At 54.2% G+C, this 22,538-nt stretch overlaps 10 protein-coding genes across 10 annotated transcripts; 6 read left to right on the top strand and 4 right to left on the bottom strand.

The window, feature by feature from the left end:
* Positions 1-625: 625 nt before the first annotated feature.
* On the bottom strand, positions 626-1,901 carry MYCGRDRAFT_67122 (uncharacterized protein; the record flags this gene model as incomplete). The annotated part of the gene is made up of 1 exon (XM_003856582.1): positions 626-1,901. The coding sequence occupies one exon, from the start codon at positions 1,781-1,783 to the stop codon at positions 626-628; it is 1,158 nt and encodes a 385-aa protein (XP_003856630.1).
* Positions 1,902-2,125: 224 nt separating this feature from the next.
* On the top strand, positions 2,126-2,704 carry MYCGRDRAFT_17581 (uncharacterized protein; the record flags this gene model as incomplete). Its single annotated transcript, XM_003856999.1, has 1 exon — positions 2,126-2,704. A coding segment is annotated over one exon (579 nt), but the record flags the coding sequence as incomplete, so codon positions are not given.
* Positions 2,705-3,818: 1,114 nt separating this feature from the next.
* MYCGRDRAFT_107599 (uncharacterized protein) lies at positions 3,819-4,913 on the bottom strand (the record flags this gene model as incomplete). Its single annotated transcript, XM_003856581.1, has 1 exon — positions 3,819-4,913. The coding sequence occupies one exon, from the start codon at positions 4,911-4,913 to the stop codon at positions 3,819-3,821; it is 1,095 nt and encodes a 364-aa protein (XP_003856629.1).
* Positions 4,914-5,546: 633 nt separating this feature from the next.
* MYCGRDRAFT_107598 (uncharacterized protein) lies at positions 5,547-9,948 on the bottom strand (the record flags this gene model as incomplete). Its single annotated transcript, XM_003856580.1, has 10 exons — positions 5,547-7,096; positions 7,493-7,575; positions 7,633-7,785; positions 7,849-8,093; positions 8,145-8,706; positions 8,768-8,826; positions 9,061-9,137; positions 9,383-9,401; positions 9,793-9,880; positions 9,934-9,948. 10 exons carry the CDS (start codon positions 9,946-9,948, stop codon positions 5,737-5,739), a joined length of 2,661 nt encoding a protein of 886 aa, XP_003856628.1.
* Positions 9,949-10,648: 700 nt separating this feature from the next.
* Positions 10,649-11,299, top strand: MYCGRDRAFT_34196 (uncharacterized protein; the record flags this gene model as incomplete). Its single annotated transcript, XM_003857000.1, has 1 exon — positions 10,649-11,299. The coding sequence occupies one exon, from the start codon at positions 10,649-10,651 to the stop codon at positions 11,297-11,299; it is 651 nt and encodes a 216-aa protein (XP_003857048.1).
* A 298-nt stretch (positions 11,300-11,597) lies between these two features.
* On the top strand, positions 11,598-12,681 carry MYCGRDRAFT_67117 (40S ribosomal protein S8; the record flags this gene model as incomplete). Its single annotated transcript, XM_003857001.1, has 4 exons — positions 11,598-11,632; positions 11,730-11,755; positions 11,817-11,885; positions 11,939-12,681. The coding sequence occupies 3 exons, from the start codon at positions 11,751-11,753 to the stop codon at positions 12,462-12,464; spliced, it is 600 nt and encodes a 199-aa protein (XP_003857049.1).
* Positions 12,682-13,200: 519 nt separating this feature from the next.
* Positions 13,201-14,317, bottom strand: MYCGRDRAFT_107596 (uncharacterized protein; the record flags this gene model as incomplete). The annotated part of the gene is made up of 1 exon (XM_003856579.1): positions 13,201-14,317. One exon carries the CDS (start codon positions 14,154-14,156, stop codon positions 13,269-13,271), a length of 888 nt encoding a protein of 295 aa, XP_003856627.1.
* Positions 14,318-17,208: 2,891 nt separating this feature from the next.
* On the top strand, positions 17,209-19,053 carry MYCGRDRAFT_31519 (uncharacterized protein; the record flags this gene model as incomplete). The annotated part of the gene is made up of 5 exons (XM_003857002.1): positions 17,209-17,357; positions 17,408-17,424; positions 17,490-17,964; positions 18,015-18,807; positions 18,862-19,053. 5 exons carry the CDS (start codon positions 17,209-17,211, stop codon positions 19,051-19,053), a joined length of 1,626 nt encoding a protein of 541 aa, XP_003857050.1.
* Positions 19,054-19,986: 933 nt separating this feature from the next.
* On the top strand, positions 19,987-21,426 carry MYCGRDRAFT_67112 (uncharacterized protein; the record flags this gene model as incomplete). Its single annotated transcript, XM_003857003.1, has 1 exon — positions 19,987-21,426. One exon carries the CDS (start codon positions 19,987-19,989, stop codon positions 21,424-21,426), a length of 1,440 nt encoding a protein of 479 aa, XP_003857051.1.
* Positions 21,427-21,831: 405 nt separating this feature from the next.
* On the top strand, positions 21,832-22,284 carry MYCGRDRAFT_18903 (uncharacterized protein; the record flags this gene model as incomplete). Its single annotated transcript, XM_003857004.2, has 2 exons — positions 21,832-21,966; positions 22,072-22,284. Coding segments are annotated over 2 exons (348 nt in total), but the record flags the coding sequence as incomplete, so codon positions are not given.
* Positions 22,285-22,538: the final 254 nt, after the last annotated feature.

Here is a 22,538-nt window from a genome sequence, read left to right as displayed (position 1 = left end):
TGATCTCTGATGCCGACGATGTGGAATGGGAAGAGACCTTTGCGTAGGCCTCGGAAGTCTTCGTCTAGACGGGTAAAGATGAGATCTCCTCGCTCGCGTTCGCCCGCGTGAAACATCGCATTGTAAAGATCCTCATAGTGTTTTCGGAAAGATGTGGCCGAGACGAGCTCAATCAAGCCAATCTTGGGCAACGCCGTTCTGCAAAGTCTTTCAGTCGGTATTCTCGTGACTGGTGTGAGGTTGATGTCTTTCAAATGTGCTTTCAGCCGATGATCGAACTTTGGTTCCAACGTCTTGCTCAATTCGTCCATTGCGGAGAGCCGCTACTGTCGCTCGGATCGAATCAAGTCCTCTCGCGGTAGGTGAGCATTGATTGAGGGTGAAAGGGATATGATGTTGTCACGGGTGTCCGATCGCACGTGTCGCATCAAGGCTCTTGGTACCCTGTCGGACCAGGCCTGGGACTAGTTCTAGCAGAGCCAAAGCCATTCACAAGACATTCGGCACAAAAACTCGAGCACCGTCCAAGTTGCAAGTATTGAGACTTGGCTCATTCTAGTCTTTTGACATCGACTATAGACTATGTACAAATACAACTACATCTGGCATTTCGCCAGCGATACTGCTACTGTATCTTTTTGCCCTTCAGCTCCATCGGTTGGCCCCGTACTACACCCCTATACAGCGCATCGGCAACGCCCTCTCTCACACCATCGTCCAGCTTCACCATCGGCTTGTACCCTAGTCTTCTCTTCGCTTTGTCAATGTTGTAGTATCTCGTCATGCATGTGTACCTCACTTGCTGCCGCGTCAAGTTCGGCGGACCTAGACGGAAGATGAAGAATACCCATTCCATGATTGTGGCCAACAGCAACCCAACTTCTTTCGACAGGATCCATACTTGACTGGGCGTCGTCTTGTCCCCGGCGGTAGCCCAGCATTTGCGCGCGAAATCGAAGAAGTATAGGGGAGCGTCGTTTGTGATGAAGAATGCCTCTCCGTCCACCTTTTCATGGTCCAGAGGGATCGCCTGGCCTTTGGATTCGCGTTCGGCGGTTGCGAGGAGTGCCGCCGCAGCAAGGTGGTGGGCATGCGCGACGTTCCGGATCTCGGTGAAGTCGAAGAGGTTTTCATTCTGACCAATTTGAATCTTCGTCTGGCCTTTGAAGTATGCGCTCAGTCCTGGCGGGAGGCATTGAACATCACCTGTGCCAAACATGGCAGAAGGACGCAGAGCACACGTGAGGAACTTGGGATGTGCTGCGGTGCGATTCGAGGCCAGAACGTGTAGCTCAGCCTGGGCCTTCGTTGTTGTGTAGTATTCCGGCTGCTCTTTCCCCATGATGAGTGGCCATGTCTCGTTCGCATTGATCAAGTCGCTCTGTGTATCCGAGACCACACTGGCCGAACTCGTGTAGACGAATGCCTTGACACCAGTCTCCTGCGCTGCCTTAATCATCACCTTGGTACCCTCCACATTGACCTTGTACGTGAGCGCCCTCTTATCGCTAGACGTCATGACCGGGCTCGCGGTGTGAATGACTGCGTCGAACTTGTGCTGATTGAAGAACTTGAGCATGGCATCGAGGTCTGTGAGATCGCCCTGCTCGTAGTTGACGCCATCAACTGGGTTTGGAGGTTGCTTCAAGTCCAGGACAGTGATTCGTTCGCATGCTTTTCGTGAGGCCAGAAGAGTGACAACGTGATTTCCCAAGAATCCAGCACCTCCTGTGACCAGGACGTGTCCTAGGGTCCGAATCATCTGCGGCTCGTCTGAAGCCATGATTTGAGGCGATAGTGTGTGGAGATCTTTATGGTCGTGTCCAGCTTAGACGTCCCTCTCTCGGTGGGTCACTTTGCGGCGAAGAATGGTGCGTGTCGTCGTTCGCGAGGTCACACGAGGTATCGCGAGGTGTCTGGGCGTGCTGGGATGTCTGGCGAGGTGGATCTGTCGTTTCAATGTTCGTACGATAATTCCTGATATGCCAAAAGTCGTCGCATGAACTCCCCGGCGACTTTTGGCAACTCGGCAGCCTGCATTCCGTCCTTTCTGTTTCCATTTCCGAATCATCATTATCTCATCACAACACCACGAGATACGGCGACCGGCGAGATGAGCATCCACTTATATGCAGAGCATCTCGTGAACATTCGCACACTCTCCATCGCCGCATCTCTCGACACAGAGACCACAAAAGACACCAAGGCTGTGCTGGCTCCGGACGGCGCATCACTTTTTCTAACACATGAAGGCCACACAGCCAGGATCGACCTACCAGTCTCAGTCCCGAGTGGTCACAACAAAGCGGCTTTTACTCTCCCGTCTGCCCCTACCAAGCAACTTAGCTTTCGAATCCAGCTGGACGAGAAATCTAGAGATCACCCTGAGAATGGCGAGGTGAATCGTGTCGACGGCGACATTGTTCCATGGACCGCCGTCTCGTTGACCTCAGGTACTGAGCTATGTTGCAATTCATGCAACGCCGTGCTGTTGGCGCGTGACAAGATCCGAATATGGAAGGATCTCCCATCCGAAAACTGGGCAGAGATGATGGACTTCTGGCATTGTCATCGACCTGATGTACCAAAAGACCACGATCACAAGATTCCACTGAAAGGCTACTCAGCAGAAAGTCGCCTTGCGATACAAGCTGGCGTGGGAATGGTGGATCCGGTCGATTTTGTGTTTGCTGCTGATGATTGCACGAACTTGACGGTAGGCTCATTCTCGCACCAGCACAGTCCTTTCCATCTTCACTCTTCATGCACTACTTTGCTTCACGGGCGGAAAAGAACCGGTCTTCCTCAGATCGAAAGATCTTCTCTCAGGGAAGCTTCGGGATACAAATTGTCCAAAATCGAACGACAGGAATGCAAAGCGGGAACTAGCCTTCATGGTTTGTCTCAGGGAGCTTCCAGTCAAAGTTTCTGGCATTTCAGGTTCAAGTCATACGTCCACAGGCTTGACAGATCATATGTACAGACACAACTACTCATCAATCAGAATCCGCACAATTCCGAAGCTGATATTACTGCCTAGAACATCTCAAGTCCCAATGCCATTTCGGATGATGCAATCCTCCAATGTAGTCGCTGCAAGACGGTCGTTGGACAGATTCACAGCTCCAGTGAGGGCTATAAGCTCCGCAAAATGCATGTCTCGCTCTCCGCGGAACCCGGCCAGCCGCCAATCTCCCATGAGTCGGAGAAGTGGCTATCATGCCATCTTCTGTCCTCCATAGACACCCAAGGTGTCCGTAAATTCCGCATCCAAAGCACTGACCCCAATGACACATCTGTCAGGATCTGGATATTCACACCAGACATCAATATCGCATCCTCGAAAGCAACAGACTCCAAGCCAATGCGGGCCGTGAAGGTCTTCTGGGCCGATGCTGCTCCCTCGCAGCCAGGTGATGAGGGCAAGTTGAATCAACAAACACTTTCCGAGGGCGAAATTGAGCTTCCCATTGAAGAGATGGAAGCTTTGCGAAAGACACTTGTACGCAGTGCCGCGCTGTTGCCTGAAGGGTCGCGAAAATTCCAGGAGTGGAACGTAGCGCTCCTAGCACGGTTCACCGGAGCTGATGTCCTAGGCCGTCCTGCCCAGCTTCCGTTCAGAAACGCCTGAAGCACATATCCGATCCTTGGCGAGCAAATCAAGAATACGGAGCAACTGGCGTCTGATACCTGTGCCTTCGAGATTCCATCGCAGTTCCCACGTCCGTATTTCAGGACGTCGCTGAAAGATGGTCGACAAGTCTAAGGCCATTCTGAGACTGATAGTTGGAGTCCTCTGCTTGAAGGACGCCCGGCATCTAAGGAGCCCTCCCAGTCGTGGACTCGGCTCGATTGCGCAAATACTCCTCAACTCTATCTTCGTCGAATCCGCCGTTATCGTGGACTTCATCGATGCGGAGCTTCATGAGCCTGTACAGCTCGCCAGCTCGTGCTATCTGCTGCTCGATGGTCTGCCTACGTGGGGATGGGCTGCGGGGAAAACCCCGCCCTTCCGCGAATAAGTTGACAGGAGGCGGAGACTCGTAGCCATAGAAAGGTCGGCCGTCGTGGCCGCGGCTGACAAGGACCAATTCAGCTGCGCACCAGTCATAGAGGGCCGTCGTCAAGTCGTCGACAGGACTCCTGGTCGAGGCCAGCGACGAGCTCTCGTCATCAATCGGTGGGCTCGTCTCATGATGGGCCATCGTGCTTCCATTGTCTGTGGGGTTTTCCGAGGGCACCGTCACGGAGTCGTGTTGAAGAAGCGATTGTGGCACCTCGGAGTCGTCTCCATGCGGCGGGAAGCGCGTCGACGGCGACACGCTGTTCTCAGTCCGGGCAAGTGGGGTCCTTCCGAAGTCGACATGGCCAAAATCGACTCTGACTGCGAGCGGCACTCTCGGCTCTTCAACTTCGCTATGATAGCCAGAATCTTTTCGCTTGCGGAGGAGGGTCGTAATACGCTCCGAGAAGCGTCCTCTCACGGCGTTCAGGTGGACGCCGATTGCTTTGGTCCTCTCACGCACGCCGATCGGCTGTAGGGGCGGAGTTCCCAGATCCGGCGCAGAACGTACACGACGGAGTCCTTTGAAAAACAGGGCGAACTTGCTTCGCTGCTTGACTTCGACGTCTTCCAGCACATCTGAGCGACTTAATCCGTCCGAGTCGACCCCAGCGTACTCTATACAGACGACATCTACTTCTCGAATGCGGTAGAGGTTGCCATGCGGGGCGTCGACTCCAGTACATGAATGAGTTGGCACGGTGGTGGGAATGCTCTGCGATCCGACGAGAGCGGCGTTCTTGCTCTGGACCGACAGCGGGAGTTGATCGCATGGCAAGGTCCTGAAGCGCATAGGCTTCGTGTGGCACATGGAGAGGGTAGTCATGACTGGGATACCGGTGGCGGCCATGGCGCTGCTCTCCGCGTGCCCGCTGTCGAAGGATGACATCGCAGTGATTGGATGTCACGGTGGGCGTCTCTCGTGAGGTGAAAAGGAAAGACAGCGACAAGATGAAGGAAAATTTCGAGGGCACCGGACGTCTGGAAAGTACGACGAGTACGTTGCGAGGTTCTAGTCTGCGGGAGTGCGATGCGTGGTAGCAATTTGGCTTCCCGACGAGGAGCCAGGGCGCCATGATTCCGATAATATCGTTGTGGGCGAGCGCGCCGAACATCTCTCGGCGATTATGCTGCAAAGTCAGTGACTACCAGGGGAACAAGGTTGCCAGAACGTGGTAGCAATTCTGCTGCTCAACCATGAGCCATGCGGCGTACCGTACCTAAGTCCACGTGTGACCAGCCAACGTGAATACAAAGTAAGCAGGAGAATCACCACGCCCGCGAGAGGAGAGAGAGAGAGCGGAACAGTTATTAGAGCAGTCATAGTCATTTTGCTGCTATATACTAGTACATCATTTCAGGAGCACGCAACGATCTTTCCACAATGAAAAAGAGTCGAGTCGACATTCCTCCGAAGCTCCTCTCCGCCGCTGTGTCCATCTAAGTAAAATCTTGGGTGGCTTGCGGGTAGCAAGAATTCCACCATCCCACCATTCCTTCCTCCATATCCTCCGTATCGTCGTAATTATATCATCCATATTCAAATCTTCGTGTTCGGTAAAGCTTTCCAATTTGCAGTGGAGCTTCGCGAGTGTGGTAACGTTGCAGTGGTACGCTTGTAGTCGACCAGTGGAAAGCGTATTTGGCCGATACGCGGAAGCGGCACGTTGTAGCTAGAGGTAGCCATTGTAGAACGACGAATTTGGCTTTGGATCAGCCATACCAGGGAACAAGTCGTTGAGCATGCTGTCGGCGCTCTGAAGTGCCGGTGGATTGGTGGAGTCAAGGTGAGCTCCAAAGTTCGACCCGAGGCTATTGACGTTGCCCCAGGACGACTGCTCACCGAGTGGCTGGAACATGTCTCCCGCAGCACCGTTCCCGTCCATTCCTCCGTAGAGAGTGAAATCACCGCTTGGACCTGACGAGAAGTCGTCAGAGTGGCTCATGCCGTCGACGCTCATGGGATCCGCGGTGAAGGTCTGGTGCAATTGTGCACCTGGCGAAATGTGCATCGCCGCGACGGTATTGCTGGAGCCAGCCTCGACAGAGTTCGGCGTGTATTGATGCTGAGTGGTGTCGGGCATGTCGAAGCTGTAGTCGCCGAAAGTGTCGAAAGCCAAGTCTTTGGGTGATGCATCGTCGAACGCGCTGCCAGTGAACATCAAGCCGGAGCTTGAGGAGAAGGTGGTGGATGGGTGGCTCTCTTCGCTCATCGCTGGTGTGACCGGGATGTCAGGGAAGTTACCCAAGTCGTTGAAGTCGAAGGCCTTGGGGTTGTAATTGAAGTGCTGCTGGAAGTCTGGCGAAGGCTGCATGAAGAAGGGAGTGCCAAAGGCCGGGGTGCCGTAATTGCTTCCGTCCATGGAGCCGGGTGGTGCCAAGGAGCTGTGTCGCGAGGAGTTGGACCAAGATTGGACGGAAGGTGACGGCGCAAGCGGAGTCAGGGCAACAGAAGCTGGGGACTGGGGAACGGAGCCTTGTGGCAGTCGCGTAACGGAGGAGCGGGCCTTGCCATTGTTTTTCGAGCGGACGTAAACCCAGTTGTGAGCCTTCTCCATATGTTGCTTGCAGTTCGACTCGCGCTTGGAGGTGTATGGGCACGGCTTGAACAAGCAGTGATAGAGAGAGGGTGTGGAGGAATGCTTGTCGTTGACGTGTCGGTCACGCTCCTTCTCGGTCGGCCAGCCGTACTCGTGGTACTTGCAGTCCTCAGCAGAGCACTTCCATGGACGCTCGTGTGTCTTGACGTGCTTTGTGAGGTCGCATGGGCGCTTGAACTCTTTGTCACACAGTTCGCAGGTGTGAATCTCCGGCTTTGCGTTCTTCTTACGGCGTGCCATCGAACGCATTGCCGCTTCTTCGTCGTCTTCAGCAGGAACCGCTGGTCGCTTCATGGAGGCGGCTGCGACTTCAGTCTCCGAAAGCACCTCGCCAGAGGCCAAGGACACCTTCTTGCCGTCCGCAGTGGTGCGAATGAGCTCAGCAGGCTTCCCGTTGTGGGCGGGTCCGCCGTGCAGGGAGACCTGCTCGTTTCTAGTCTTGATGTTAGCTGCGTAGTTCTGAAGCAACAAATGATCGCCCCAAGGCATGGCATCCAGCTCCGATAGAACAGACGCAGGCATGACGGTCGATGGTGGTGCGAGTGGTGGCATAGTGGCTTGTTGTCGGTGGCTCGGTGTCATCGAAGCAGCCATATGAGCAGCGCTGGCTGTTGTATGCCGAAAGTCCACAATAGAGCGATGCCGAAAGCTTCGTATTGTCGGATCGTTGCCTAGCTCAGACCACCGACAATACGGAGATTCGCAATGGTCGTCCGCTGTGTTGGCTGCGCAATGGCAAGGCATCGAGATGTCGTTTCCGCCGTCCATTGGATGACTCGAGGTGTGATGGAGCCTGCCTTGGGTAGATGAAGGAACTGTGCATACGTACTCTGTGATATCCATCGCGTCGAGCTTCTCGCCCTTCGCCTGCTTTTCTCGGGTGATCGCCAGGATGGCTGCGTATCTGCGGATCTGAATTGTCATGTCAATACTGGCCGCCCAAAACGGCGTCAATTGTGCCGGACGAACCTGCTCAACCAGATCAAAAAAGTAGCCTTGCGTGTACGGTCGGTCGGTCGGCGCTCGCTGGTCGGACTCGTGGAGGGTCGTGACAGTCGTGTGGAGGACGCGAATCGTTCGTTCACAAAAGCGGAGGTATTTCGAAGGAGAACGCGAATAGTCCTGAACGCCAGAACACCCATGAGTAAATGCGTCATCCGAAGAATGACGGATGCGAGGACTTACCGGTGCCAGAAAGATGAGAGTCTTTTCGAGATCCCGAAGATTCTTAATCTCCTTGTCGCCTATGCGTTCCGGGACAGTCTTGATCAGCTCATGGAACTCTTTGAGCGAGTCCTCTCGCAGGATCGGCTTGATGATGTATTTGTGGATCTGCTCGGCAGCGTACTTGCTGAGGCCGCGCTCTTCTTCGCAGGCGTCAGAGATCTCCGACAGAGAACGAGAGGCAGGAGATTGACGGACGGCAGTGACTGTATATATGTCAGCGAATGTCTGGGTGAGAGACAGGGAGGGACACCGACCGGTGTGCGCAGATTCGGTAGACCCCTTGCCGGAAGAGATTGAATCCACAGAGTCAGCAACAGACGATCCCAGTCCACTATCAGAGTTGTGGCTGTGGTGCCGGGCGAGCGGTGTTCCTGTTGCTTCAGCTTCGCCAACAGCGAAGTTCGGCAGGGGTAGCACTTCGGGTTCGCTCAGCACATTGCCCAGGGCTATCCTAGAGTTGGCGGCAATGGCACGGTCGACCTTTTCGAAGAGCTCGGCAACACGACGCTCGCCCGATCCAACGAGAAGGTCTTCCAGTGACTGTGGAGATGTGGCAGATCGAGATGGCATAGACGGTGTCCTGGCTCTTGACTCCAAAGGATCCCAAAAGCTGCTCTGACTGGTGTTGGTCTGGGGATGAAAGGTATCGCCCTTGCGGATGGACATGTTCTGGAACGAGTCGACCAAGGAGGGAGTTGGAGTGGAACCGTTCGAGGAACGGGCGGCGCGCCGGCGGGGATGAGTGGCGGCCGACGACATGTTGGGCGAGAGGTGAGGCGATGTAATAGTCTGGGAGGGAGCCGAGCGTGCGGTAAGCTACGAGGAGTTAGAGCGGTCCCTGCTTGCATGCAGCGTGATTGAGAGATATGTGACTCACGGATCGATCAATCCAAGCGATGAATCGAATCGCGTTTATGCTTCCCACATCTAATGCAACTCTGGTTGGGGTATATCCGAGGCGAATGGCAAAGCTCGAGATCTTGATGTTGAGACTCCAGTGCTATCAAGCAGCGTCACGGTCAAGGACCCGATATCGTGTGGTGACGGGAGAAGTATATGGATGCTGCGGTCGAGTCCGGGGAAGGATGAGGGGATCGGGACGGTGGTGTTGGCGGTAATGAACGAGGATGGCGGAGCAATTGTGGCGATGTGGTCTCATGAACGACTCACTTCCAATGGCGACAACGAGGGAAACCTGAGGATCGAAATCTGGCGTGGAGAAGAGCAAAGGAGAGCGACGCGATCGTCTGTGGTTTTGTTGGCAAGCATGTCGCAAGGCAGGAGACGTCGTTAGTGGCTGCTGCCTATTCCACGCTCCAAAACGATCTAGCGTGGGAAGGAACGAGTTCTTAATAAGCAGCGACAATCTATGGAATGGATGTCTCGATCTTCTTTCACACATCGACTCTACAACAACTCGACATTCACAACATGAGCGAAGTTCTCCTGTTCGACCATGAAGTGACTCGACGCTTTATGAGATGCTTCGTACTGAAGAGCACGGCGTTGGTCTGACTGGGACGAGGTAGTGCCTGAGGTCTGGACCCCAGGACGATAGCGGGCTTATCGATTGGTCGACGCCTCGTCGGTGGCACAGCATCGTGACCGGTCAAGAATCCTTCGCGTCTCGAAAAGCGGCGCATTCGATGCGACCGATTCCGGTGAAGAGGATTACTCATCACCTCAGAGGACACATATCGCATTGCACATAACAACGAGGAGTCATGTTCACACGTATCACCCAAGACAGACAGTTCACGCATCAAGGCGCTCCACACAGATCTGAGAACGGACGATCCCAGACCGACTATGGCTTCCAACCGGATGCGTGCAAGCCGGTGCACAACGATCCCGATGATTATATGATCACCATTCCTGTCGACCGGGCTTGACAGTGCTCACGTGGCAGCAGCGCCGAGTTGTGGCTCGGCGGTGAGACGTTCCTACGTCCTGTGCGGCCGCTTCGGCGGTAGTGTTGGGCGTTGCGAGGCTGTGAAGTGATTCAGCCGCGGAGAATAATGAGTGTGCCAATACAGGTCGCACCCTTTCGTGATGCATTTTTTCTCGCGACGTTTTCTCAGGGAACGTATTGCACTTCAGAGTTCATCGCAGCGACTTCCGTGATATGAGCTTCGAGGAAGACGTCCCGAACTGGCATCTGCCAATGCGCTGCAACTGCTCAGACCTATCGTGCTCGGCACAGACGCTACCAGTTCTGTTGCTGCACGTATTGTCTGCCAGCTCAACTGGGCTGTACCGCGTGGGATGTATCAAAGCAGAGGTGAGCATTTGACGTCCTCTCCGTTCATTGGCCAAGCTTGAAGCCTCTACGGCTGTGTCGGCTCCCTTTCCGTTTCATCCCTTCTTGAACAACACCGTACGGGGGATGTTCCACTTCCATCAACTACGAGAGACAAAATGGTCCTCCAACGTGGCCCAGGGGATATTCAAGTCCCGTTCAGTTGTTGGCCGAATCCCTTGTTCCTGCATCCGCTAAGTAAGTACTCCCGGTCCTTTATACATCTACGATCATTCCACAAGGCGGTGTACTCTTGTGTCCTGTACCTCTTCTACCTGTCAGACACAGCAAACATTCGACGGGCTGGTTTTAGAATCGCGTCCTCAGATCGCAAACTTGAACTTCGGTCAAGCAATTTCATACACGAATACCAGGTCAAGGAAAACACAGTGAACTCTTCGTCCTGGCTGGAGAAGCGTCTTCGCCCTGACTCGATCGACATCCTGAGATCAACTCAACATGTTCGCGTTCAAGACTCTAACAATATTTGGTTTGACGACCATCGTTCAAGCCATACGTCCTCCACAATACAACACCGCCATTACCGCAGCAGACCTGATTCGAATCGCGGCAGACACCGAATCTTGCACAGAAGCGACCTACGCAGACGAGTGTCGCACCGCGAGCGCAGCAGCACCTGCCATCGCCATCAGCTTCACCAATTTCGCCATCTCCAGCTTCGGCGCGCAAGCAGCTTTGGTGGCCATCATGCTGTTCGAAAGCGGCGACTTCAAGTACAACAAGAATCACTTCCCGGCACCAGGAAGACCCGGACAGGGCACGAGGAACATGCAAAGCGCGGATTTCAACGAAAAGTACGCGGAATATTTGTCAATTGTCTGCACAAATTGTGGTATCACTCCTGCAGATGTCGAGAAGGCAAAAGGCGAGGGACCGGCTGCTGTGTTGGAGCTTGTCAGTGGTGATCAGTGGAGTTTTGGTTCGGCGGCCTGGTTCTTGAGGACGCAGTGCGATGCTGCGATTGAAGACGGGCTTGCGGCAGGGACTGAAGCCGGCTTTAAGAGTTACATCGAGGATTGCGTTGGAACGACTTTGACGGGTGATCGGATCGCTGGATGGCAGAAGGTCATGGCTTTGAAGCAGTGGTGAACGCGAGGTCGGTAAGCTGAGGATGCATTGTTGGCGTTACTGCTTGGTCATGAGCGTGTCCTTAGCATAGGGATCGTACGCAGCGATTTCGCAATTGTGAAATTCACCATGTTCACGTAGAGTGAGATTGCAGGAACGACACGCGAGCACTCAGCACTTGATTCAGCCGCAAGCACGTGATCGGCCGAAGCGCCGGAGCGGGCCGTTTTGGTTCTTTCCAATCGAAATGTCTTGGCTCCTCCACGAGTCGAATTTGGCGCCGACTTTGAACTTGAACGACGACAACGCTCGAAGCAGCACAACACATTGCCCAGGTGAAGCGACAGTCAATTCGTACGTTCCAACCCTCCGAATACTGGACACACAGACAGAATCTCTGCTGCTCCAGCCTCTACGACTTTCGGCGCAAGACTAATAGATCTTTTCACAGAACTCTTCGCCAACCGCAATCATGGGGTACAGATCTTGCCAACACTTCCACGATCGATACCACCGTCAGTCGCTGACCTCCTCACAGTATCTCTCGTGACTCCCGTCACAAGCGCAGCGCCTCCGGTGCTAAGCGCGCATACTACCGCAAGAAGAGGTATGCATAAACCGATCGTCTCCCGTTGGCACATCATATTGATGTAAAGACAGAGCTTTCGAGAAGGGTCGCCAACCGGCCAACACCCGTATCGGAGCCAAGCGAGTCCATCTCGTCCGCACCCGCGGTGGCAACCGCAAGTTCCGCGCACTCCGTCTCGATTCCGGCAACTTCTCCTGGGGCAGCGAGGGCATCGCCCGCAAAGTCCGTGTCATCGCCGTCGCTTTCCACCCTTCGAACAACGAGTTGGTCCGCACCAACACCCTCACCAAGTCCGCCGTCGTCCAGGTCGATGCCGCCCCATTCCGACAGTGGTACGAGGCCCACTACGGCGCCGCCCTTGGCCGCAGACGCCAGCAGAAGGCCGAGGAGGAGGTGAAGAAGAGCAAGTCCGTTGAGAGCAAGCAAAAGGAGCGCCACACCGCACAGGGCAAGGTCGAGTCCGCTCTTGAGCGCCAGTTCGAAGCCGGTCGTCTTTACGCCGTTGTTGCCAGCCGTCCTGGCCAGAGCGGTCGTGTCGATGGTTACATCTTGGAGGGTGAGGAGCTTGCCTTCTACCAGCGTGCTATCAGGAAGTAGAAGTATCACAGACAATCTTCTGCTTCGACTGTTCGGCGTTTTGGCAAGGCTGGGTGCTGCATTTGTTGCAAGGAATGGGCGAGGACTGCGGCTGCAAGTGGTCCGTTCCTGAGACGGAAGAAGCAGCGCCGTGCACTGGAAGGTTCACTAAAAGTAGAATACCATGGCACAAATGCGGAACTGCATTCTGAAAAACAAAATGTTATGACCAGCGACGATCCACTCTTCTGTCCTCGTGAAGTACTGCTGCTCCGCCGGACTACCTGATATCGGTCGTGCCTTATACATGTGATGCTACGTCTGTTATACAGCAACTTCAGCACCATGTCCAGACCCATCCAGCCTACCAAAGTGCTCGGCGCCAGTGTCCTCTGAACAGACATGTCTGCCCCCAGAGACCTCGCCCTGCGATCTACGACCTTGATGAGTATCCTTTACCTCCATCCTTCCGCTCAAACTGCAACACTCCAACTCAACCAATCAGGCCCACCTTGTGCGGTGCATTTCACCCGACAGCGTAGAGACATATTGCCGACAAGACACATTGCCGACAAGACACATTGCCGACAAAATACATTGCCGACAAGATCGTGATAGCAACGGTTCTGATGCACATCTCCCCAATCTTCCGCGCAACTTTAACCGTACAGGTATGGCTCGGTTGGCTTGGATGGTGCAGTTTGAGCGGAAGCACGGAGGTAGATTGCCAGACCTGGACAAACTGACTTCAACGTCCTGCATGGCGATATGATTGGCCTTCATTGAGCTCCTTCTTACTCGACAGGCTAAAAACCCCGTGGTCCTTCAAGTTGGTAGCTCAACATGAGCGACCTCGGTGTACTTTTCTTCCACCACATTTCCCTGAGCATCGTGCACTTTCTTTGCTCCCATCTCACAAATAGCGATCCGGTCAAGCACAATGTTCTTCGCCCACAGAAAGTCTTCGTACTTCTCTATCAGAGGCCTCGCGTCCAGCTTGATCGGCGCCTTCGCATTCGGACCATGTCCTCGAGACCGGTCTTCGAGCTTTTCAGCGGCAGGACCAGGAACAGTCGAGTCGAGCTTCTGCCTGGTAGATTTACGATTACCTTTGGCGTATATCGTGTTGATGATAGTGGCATGCAACTTCAAAGACCTGTCGTTTGGGATGAGGAAGCCTTTGCTTCTGAACAGTGCCTGTAAAGCAACGCAAAAGGGATACAGCCGTTGTGAAGAGTCGACCGGCTCCGCGTATAGGATCGAAGTGCTTTGCGGAGCATGCATTGAGACAAGACCTTTGAGCTCGATAGTGAGTGGCGACGAATCAAGACCTCCTGTTGTGGCTGAGTCCTCGAATAGCTTCGTCACTTCGCACGATTGGAGCAGCTCGATCGCTGCTGCGAGTTGGTTCTGGTCGAGGCTCATGACTCCCAATGTGCAATGCAGAGTACCGACGGGGCGGATTGCGGCATGAGGGATGGTCGGAATGGCGGCAGGCGTCTGTGGACTCGCATGAGCACCTCTGGCTGCGGTGATGTTTTCACTGGGCGACGAAGGGGAGACCTCACCCCGGAACGTCTTGAGAGATGTCTGGAGTTGTGACTCCGATGCGGGCGTCACCAGAGGCACGCATAGAAAGTGCGTCAAAGGAGGCCTCTTACCACCTGGCGAGCTCTTCTTGTTTGACCGATTTGCACTGCTTCCGGAACTCATCGTAGGATATTGACGCGGATAGCAATTTGGTAAGTAGACCGTATATCTCCTGGGTATGCATGGCCAGACGGCCTTTCGGAGCACGAAAGAAGGAGGCACTATGACGGATCGGGTGCCAGGTGTACATGAACGCAAAGGAGCCCGATCTGTTGGGCGAGAGTTCCTCACCAGCCGGTAGACAGGACTCTCGGTGATTGGGTCGCTTCAGACAGTTCAAAATCCGAAGTGAATGAATGCCAACCTGGAACTTTGCCTTGTCGTGATGGTATACACTACTGCCGGACTATACTCTACGCGGCAAGAGGCCCCAACGAACAAGTGGAAGTCCAAGCTCGACTTCACATCTGCATCACCCTTTCTCCACTCTGTCACCACACGAACATACATCAACCTCCGCCACAATTGGCATGCGCTGGCTAGACTGGCTCTGCCGTCGTCTGCAACGAGGGTAAATAGGCGCCGGCCGGTCTGCAGCGATACGCACAAGGTCTCCACTCCGCCGTGCGGCGTGGAACGCCGGCGGCTAATGCCCATTAATAGCGAATGCGTTACACCATGGAGCCAGACTGGTCCCGAGATGGGAGTTGTAGAAATATATTCGACTCGCTGTTCGGTTTCTATTTACACGAATCGTACTCGGTGGCTAGCCTCCACTTGAGAAAAATTACTTCCTCGACTCTGCACCGATGGCCCGCCCGGAGATCAGATTGGACCCAAATGCCACGAAATACGCTATGCAGCTGTCGACTAACACCGATCCAAAGCATGTTTCGATATTCAAGTGGTGGCCGGAGTTTCTTGGCTGGACGACCAGTGTCTTGATCACTGCCGCCATCATCGCAGTACTGCAAGCCTACGATGGAGAAACGACCGCTCGATGGCAGTCCCAAGTACCAATAACCCTCAATGCGGTTTTGTCTCTTCTCGTCACGTTCTTGTACATGGCGTTAATGGTACCAATTCCAAAGTGCATTGCTCAACTGAAATGGAACCACTATACAACAAGCCGCCCGCTGAGCGATGTCGAGCTCTTTGATGAAGCCAGCCGCACCGTCTGGGGCAGTGCTGTACTGCTTGTCACAAGGCCGAACAGGTATCGTTTCTCATGCTCATATCACCTGTCGACTACGCTGACGAGGATCATCAGGCTTCTTGCTGCTCTTGGTGCGTTTCTGACTCTTGCGGTCGCTGGAGTCGGGCCGTTCGTCCAGCAGATTCTCAACCAAGAAGTGGAACCTCGCCAGCTGAACGCGACGATACCAACTGTTCCAATTTTCAATCTTACAAGTCCTTACTCAGGCACCATCAGCATGGTCACTGCGCCTACCGGGAGTATCGGCGTTTTTGGAATCTCGGAGCCAAGCGTTGACGGTGACGCCTTCGATGCTGCCTTGTACGCGGGCCTCATCGCGCCAGAGCCACGAGAATTCCCCTTTGCGCCGAATTGCGCTGCTGCAAACTGTACCTGGAGCCCGTACTGGACCCTGGTCGTCGAGAGCGAATGCAGTAACCTCACAGAGCAATTGAGCCGGGACAATGATACATGGTCCTTGCCGAATGGCCTGAAGGCAGGCTATCCTTATGGTCTCGCTACCAATTTTCCGTCAGTGGCGTTTCAGGATCGAGGACACTTGCTTCTCGACTTCTTTGCGACAGCCTCAGATACTCGTATCCAAGGCAAAGAGCAGATTGATACTGCCGCTGCTGTTGAGTGCATTCTGCAGCTCCGTGCTCGCAAAGTTCGAGCCGAGTACAAGAACGGAACCTGGTCCGAAACGCCGCTGGGCCCTGCGATAGCAGTGAATACTCTTGAAGCACGGGGCTGCTCACCCTGGAGACGAGGACTGGCCAACGGCCAATTCGACCTTCCTGCTGATGCCGTTGACCAAACCGGCGAAACCTTCAAAGTCTTCAAAGGAGCAGTCCAGCAAGATCCACTGAGTGCACAGTGGTTTCCCGGAGGATCTCCCCGCGAGCCGCTGACCTCCACTTGCAATATTACGATCCCTGTTGATCCGCCCAATTCGAACGACAGGCTGCTTTTTCCCGCACTGCATCTGCTAAACACAGCCTCGAGGCTGATTCTCCTGCTTGGGGACGAAAAGGGAGATCTGGGTGACTCCGGAGGGATCAAAGGAGGAATCCTGAACTACTTGGTGTCGCTCGTTTCGCAGGACCCAAGCACACAGAGCTCACTTGATCGGTCGCACAAAATTGTGCTCACGGAGCGTGTTGACAATATTGCCAAGAGTTTGACTCAAGCTCTGAGATCCTCCTACTTCGAGAACACTGTTTCTGTAGCTGGCGAAGCTTACAAGGACACGGCGATCTACAGGGTGACATGGTACTGGGTCATAGTGCCGGCTTCGTTGGTCTTGTTGACGCTGGTACTCTTAATCCTCACTGCTTGGAATACATCCTACAGAGGCCTTGAAAAGCGAGCGGATAGTAGTCTGGCTCTGATGGTTTTCGGTTGCGATCAGGAACTACGGGAGTCACTTGCTAGCGCGGGAGATTTGGCGGCCGTGACCAAGATTGCTAAAGGAACTCGTGTAAGGCTCGGCCCAGGCCATGTTCTGACAAAGTCAGAACATCTGCAGTTCACGGGATGAATGAAATTAGCAGCAGAGCAGCGTGGCTGTTTCTCTGCTTTGCGGAGGAACACACGCTCATGTTTCCACCATATCGAGTTGATCAGGCTATCAGATCGAGTGACTGGTCAGCAAAAGTAACGCCTCACTTCGACGCTGTGACAGCAAATTTCCAGTTGTTGCCGCCCCAGCAGACGATTGATTTTCCTGCGATTTGCACCATTCCTCAGAGGCACCTCGACTGCTGTTTGTAAGGTCGTAAAAGACTTCATCCTAGAAGACATACCAGGGTGACCCTGCTGGTGGCAACACAATTGCACCATCACACTCAAGCTTACGACCAATTTGATGACCCTGTCGCTACCAAGAGATTTTCGCGTCGGGCTACGCCGGCGTCATATTGTTCGCATCGAATTCAGGACTCCGTCGAGGAGCACCCGGGGATTTCGCGAAACACAATCATGAGCAGCACTGAGCAAGCTCCGGACAACGATGTCCTCATCATCGGAGCTGGCCTTTCAGGAATCTTCTCGCTCTATCGGATGCGAGGCTTGGGCTTCAAGGCACGAGTGTTGGAAGCTGGATCAGCAGAGGGAGGGACTTGGTACTGGTGGGTCGGCATGTTCGACTGAGGCGGCAGGGCTCTGACACTTCGTATAGGAATCGCTACCCCGGGTGTGAGTCCAGGCGCTCGGATTGCCGATAGGACTCTATTCTCCTGATTGATGTTGACTTCACAAAGGCAGATTTGATTCGGAAAGCTACACGTACCATTTCACGTTCTCACAAGAGGTCTTGGACGAATGGGACTGGACCGAACACTTCGCACCGCAAGCTGAGACCTTGAAGTATGCACAATTTCTCGCCGACAAGTTCGACCTCCGGCGGGATATGCAGTTTGAGACCACGGTGAAGAGCGCTCACTGGCAAGACCAGAGTCGGTTATGGCTCTTGACAGACGCTGCTGGCAAGCAATACACTTCTCGATTCCTCATTACCGCCGTGGGCATTTTGAGCGAGCATACTCTACCCAATATTCCAGGCGTGCGAGACTTCCAAGGAGAGGCCTTCCACACCTCAAGATGGCCCAGTGAATGGAGCGTCGATGGGAAACGGGTCGGCATCATCGGTACTGGTGCGACCGCGATTCAGATCATTCCTGAGCTCGTGAAGCTGCCTTTGCAGAACCTCACGGTCTTCCAGCGTACGGCGAACTGGTGCGAACTCCTTCCCGTATATAACAGTAGACGTGCACTGACAAGCAAAGGTCTGCTCCTTTACGTAACGAAAAGATCAGCCCAGAAGAAATGAACGAATTGCGTAAGCAGTATCCGGAAATCCACAAGAAGTGCAACGAATCTGGCGCTGGATTCCAGTATTCCCTGGACCGACGTAAGACCTTCGACGTTCCGGAGGAAGAGCGACTCGCATTTTGGGAGTCTCTATACGCCCAGAGAGGCTTCGCGAAGTGGTTAGGTTCTTTCGCAGACCACTTGACTGACCCAGCCGCGAACAAGGCGTTCAGCGAGTTTCATGCCAACAAGATCAGGCAACGGGTGAAGGACCCGGTCGTAGCGGAGAAACTCATCCCCAAAACGCATGGCTTTGGCACAAGACGAGTGCCCTTGGAGACACATTATCTCGAGGCCTACAATTACTCCAACGTGCGATTGGTGGACTCCACTGTGGACAGTCCTATTGAGAGGATTACCAACAAGGGCGTGCTTCTGGCGAATGGCGAGGAAATTGAGCTGGATATACTGATATATGCCACGGGCTTCGATGCCATTACGGGCTCTCTCACCCGAGGTATCAACATCCGTGGAATTAATGGTGTCAGTCTCAACGAGAAGTGGGAGGACGACGTTGAGACGTTCCTCGGCTTGATGGTCAAAGACTTTCCCAACATGGCGATGATCATGGGACCTCATCAAGTCGCCGGCAACATTCCTCGGAGCATTGAGTTCGCTGTGGACTCTGTGACCAACCTTTTAGGACATTGCAAGGACAAGGAGATCACCTTCTTTGAGGCCAAAGATGACGGTGTCAAGACATGGATGGTAAGAGATCAAGAAGTGATGATTCCCGAACTGTGCTGATATCAGTTTGTGTAGGAGCATGTGCACGAAGTCACCAAAGGGCTACTCACAATGCAGGTAGACAGCTGGGCCACTGGAGTCAACAGCAACGTGAAAGGGAGGCAGAGAAGGCGTGTAATACGATATTTCGGTCCCGGACCGAAATATCGTAAAATCGTCAACGAGGTGGCCGAGAGGCAGTGGGCTGACTTGGAGCTGATAAAGTGAGGTCTGCTACGAGTAGTTTGCCAGACAGCGGTGAAGAAGAATCACAGTCCACAAACACAACGTCATCGAACATTGCGGGTGAAGCAGTGTATTGTGAGTGAATTGACTGTTTGTCATGTGTCACATGAAAGGCGGAGTTTCTGCTCATTGTCGAAAGCTCACCGTCCACCTGCACCGTCGTCAACTTTCATCCACGAAACCAACACATTCCAGAAATCTGCATCATGACTCGCATGCCAACCAAGGCTGAGGAAGGCTCCGCCGTTGACACCACCACCACTAAGCGCAGCGGCGGACGCAAAGCAGCAGCCCCAAGCGCCGCCAGCCTCAAGATGAAAACGAAGCGGTACATCCACCTCGGTACCGGTATGCAAGATCAACGACCGATGGCAAGGAACTGGCCTAATGTTCGAAGCAGTGGCTGCCCGAGGAATCAAGAAGTACCAGCGGCGTCTTGACAGACTGCCATTGCTGCGTCTGATTCGCGAGGTGTCTCACGACCTTCGCGGCGACAAACAAGCATTTCGCTGGCAGAGTGCTGCCGTCCAAGCAATACAAGAGGCGATCGAAGCCAAGGTCTTTGGCATCTTCGAGAACTTGGTGTTGGCCGCGGTACGTACATCAAGGCGAGAGACAAACGTGCCTTGCTGAGCTGACCCGTCGCTTTAGACTCATGACGGCAGAGACACGCTCGAGGTCAAGGATTGGGAGCACATCAAGCGAGTGACGGATGGTTGCATGGCGGTGCGCAAGGCCGGCTATTAGAGGCGATGGAGTGAGAGCAGAGCAGGTGAAGTGAATTGACGAGAAAGCGGGAGGTGGTGGAGAAGTCTCGATGCCCCACAAATCCAACCCTTGCAGTGTGGGGGCCAAAACTGTGTTAAACAGTTCAAGCTCCTCCGTTTCTCAAACCGTTACAAACACAATGCCACCATGCCATTTCCTTTTGTGCTCCCAACCACAAGCTCTGCGCTCCTGTCCGACTCCTTCGAAAGCGTCACTCATCCATCTCTGCCGCTTGCAGCAACGACGCGACGAAGTGTATTGAAAGATGCCCTAAAGAAGCACAAACGCCTTTCTCCCCAAGCCAAAGTCGCCAACTTGCCCATGGTTCAAGATGCCGTGAACAACTATCTTCCCTACCTTCTCGCTCTCAATGCCGGCTCTGGCTATCGAGACATTGGACCCGAGCGTATCGATGTTGAGGTCAAGCAGCCGCTTCAAGTCGAATGGCGAAGCACGCTCTCGTCTGCGCTTCCCGGCCGCGAAGGTCCGCGTGTAAAGTTGGCTGGCCTGCATCATGAGCTCGCATTCACCTTCTCCACGCTAGCACATGTGCACTCTCTTCTTGCCCGTTCGCAGCTGCGGACGCTGCACGGCGGTGATGTACTCACGTCCGAGCAACGGACCGGGCTGATCACGACGGCGATGAAGCAGCTACTGGAGGCACACAGTATTCATACGTATCTGGTGAATCTTCCTTCACTTGCTGCTTCCAAGGACTCACCGGTAGATATTCAGCCTTCGACGATATCTGCCTTGGCTTCCTTGGCGCTTGCGGATGCGACCATTGCTGTGGTGGCCAAAGACGATCCGTATACAGCTGCTGTAGCGGACGACAGAAACGAGAGTAACAACGACTGGATGTTCAAAGCACCAACTATTCCACAAGTCCGTGCAAAAGTGTTCGCGAGGATTTGTCTTGCTGCAAGTGAACACGCTGCAGCCGCATGCGGACTTTTGGCACGAAGCGGTGCCGGTAAGGTGGATGATGACCTTGTCAAATACGCGAACGATCTACGCAGGACCACGAGAGGCAAAGCTGCTCGGCTACTAGCCATCGATGCTGAGTTGTCAGGGAAGACAGGCGAAGGTCTTGCGTGGCTGAAAGGCGCGAGGAAGGAACTGGGCCTCTCAGTCGACCTCGAAGATGGGAAGCGGAAAGGTCTCAAAGGTCTCAAGCAAAGCTGGCAAGAACGACGGGAGGACAAGAAGGTCGAGAAGGGCGGAGAGTGGGGTCTGGACGCTGGACGATATGAGGAAGCGCGAGTGGTAGAAATGCTAGAAACCAAGTGGGACAAGGAGAACAGCACCATGAATGTGCAACTAGTACCGCCTTTTGAGCCTTTTCTGGCCAGCATGCCTTCCGGGAGAGAGTACCATACACCACAGCCCTACAGCCCGCCTGTATTGGATGCGGAGACGCTGATGAGGATGCGAGCACCGCCAGAGCCCGACGAGAAAGCTTTTCGCGGAGACGAGGACGACAGCGGCGGGGAGGACGGCTACGGTCTGAGCAGTATGCCCGTGGGGGCGTTCCCTGGAACGGCGAGCGATTATGGAAGGAGTGCAACGAGCAATAGCTATTACTGAGAAACTCGAGCTCAGTCTCGAGGTCCTTCACAAGCCGTCCGGCACCGCGGAGGGCATTGCTACATTGGTCACGCTCCGTTGCTGCGCCGCGCGTATGCGATGCACCTGGTGTGAGAGCATGGACACTGGTCACGATCGTCAACCAGCTGCATGCCATTGATGAATGACCAAGGATCAGACAGCCGGCTTGTTGACAAAAGTGTCATCTCTGCTCGACCGTCAAACAAACATCGCTCAAGCATCTTAACGACAATCTCAACAATGGCTACTCCGACCAACAACAACAACAGCATGGAACGCCTGCAGACCTTCAAAGACGCCCACCTCGCCCTAGCGCCGAAGAACGATTTCGCTGGCGGTCTTTGGGAAAATGTCAAGATCACATCGGCCTCTATCAAGACAAACATCGCCGTCTTCACAGCCCTCGTGCCACCAGAGTACGGCAACCATCGACAGAGCGCACACGGCGGTGCGATCGCAACTCTATTCGACAGTCTCACCGGCTGCACCCTCGCGCTCATCTCCGAGCCAGGCTACTGGGTAAGTCGAGGAGGAATCACGCTTGTCTCCGAGCCAGGCTACTGGGTAGGGCAGCGACCAGACGACCCGATGACCACAAATATGGCTGACACGTATCTGCTGCAGGACGGCCGCGAGGTCACGAGGAATCTTCAGATCAACTACTTCCGTCCGGTCCCGGTGTCCGAGAAGATCCGCATCGAGTGCGAGATCGTCAACGCTGGGAAACGGCTGGCGACTGTGCGAGGGTTGATGAAGAGGGACAGTGATGGGACGTTGCTGGCGTCGTGCTTGCATGACAAGTTCAACCCTGTGGCTGGCGGTGGATCGAAGCTGTGAGAGAGTCGTGTCAACGCGCCGCCTCTGTTGCTTTGAGACTCGGAATATGCTCCCGGTCTGCTTGCCTGAAGCATACCTCTCCCTTTCCTTGAGAGTCGAATGCCGCACATTGGTTTGAAGATTTTCGTTTTTGAGTTGATCCGAGCTGCCAGCGCACAGAGGGTACACACAACAGTTCAACATTCATTCATACCACTGCGAATCTAATGCTCTGCGTCACCACGCTTTTAGCCAAACCCAAGCTGTGTAGGATG

This window comes from Zymoseptoria tritici, chromosome 1 (assembly GCF_000219625.1).
Source record: "Zymoseptoria tritici IPO323 chromosome 1, whole genome shotgun sequence".
Classification (NCBI taxonomy): domain Eukaryota; kingdom Fungi; phylum Ascomycota; class Dothideomycetes; order Mycosphaerellales; family Mycosphaerellaceae; genus Zymoseptoria; species Zymoseptoria tritici.
Note: the sequence above shows the minus strand (reverse complement) of the source record. Positions and strands in the feature narration are given on the sequence as shown.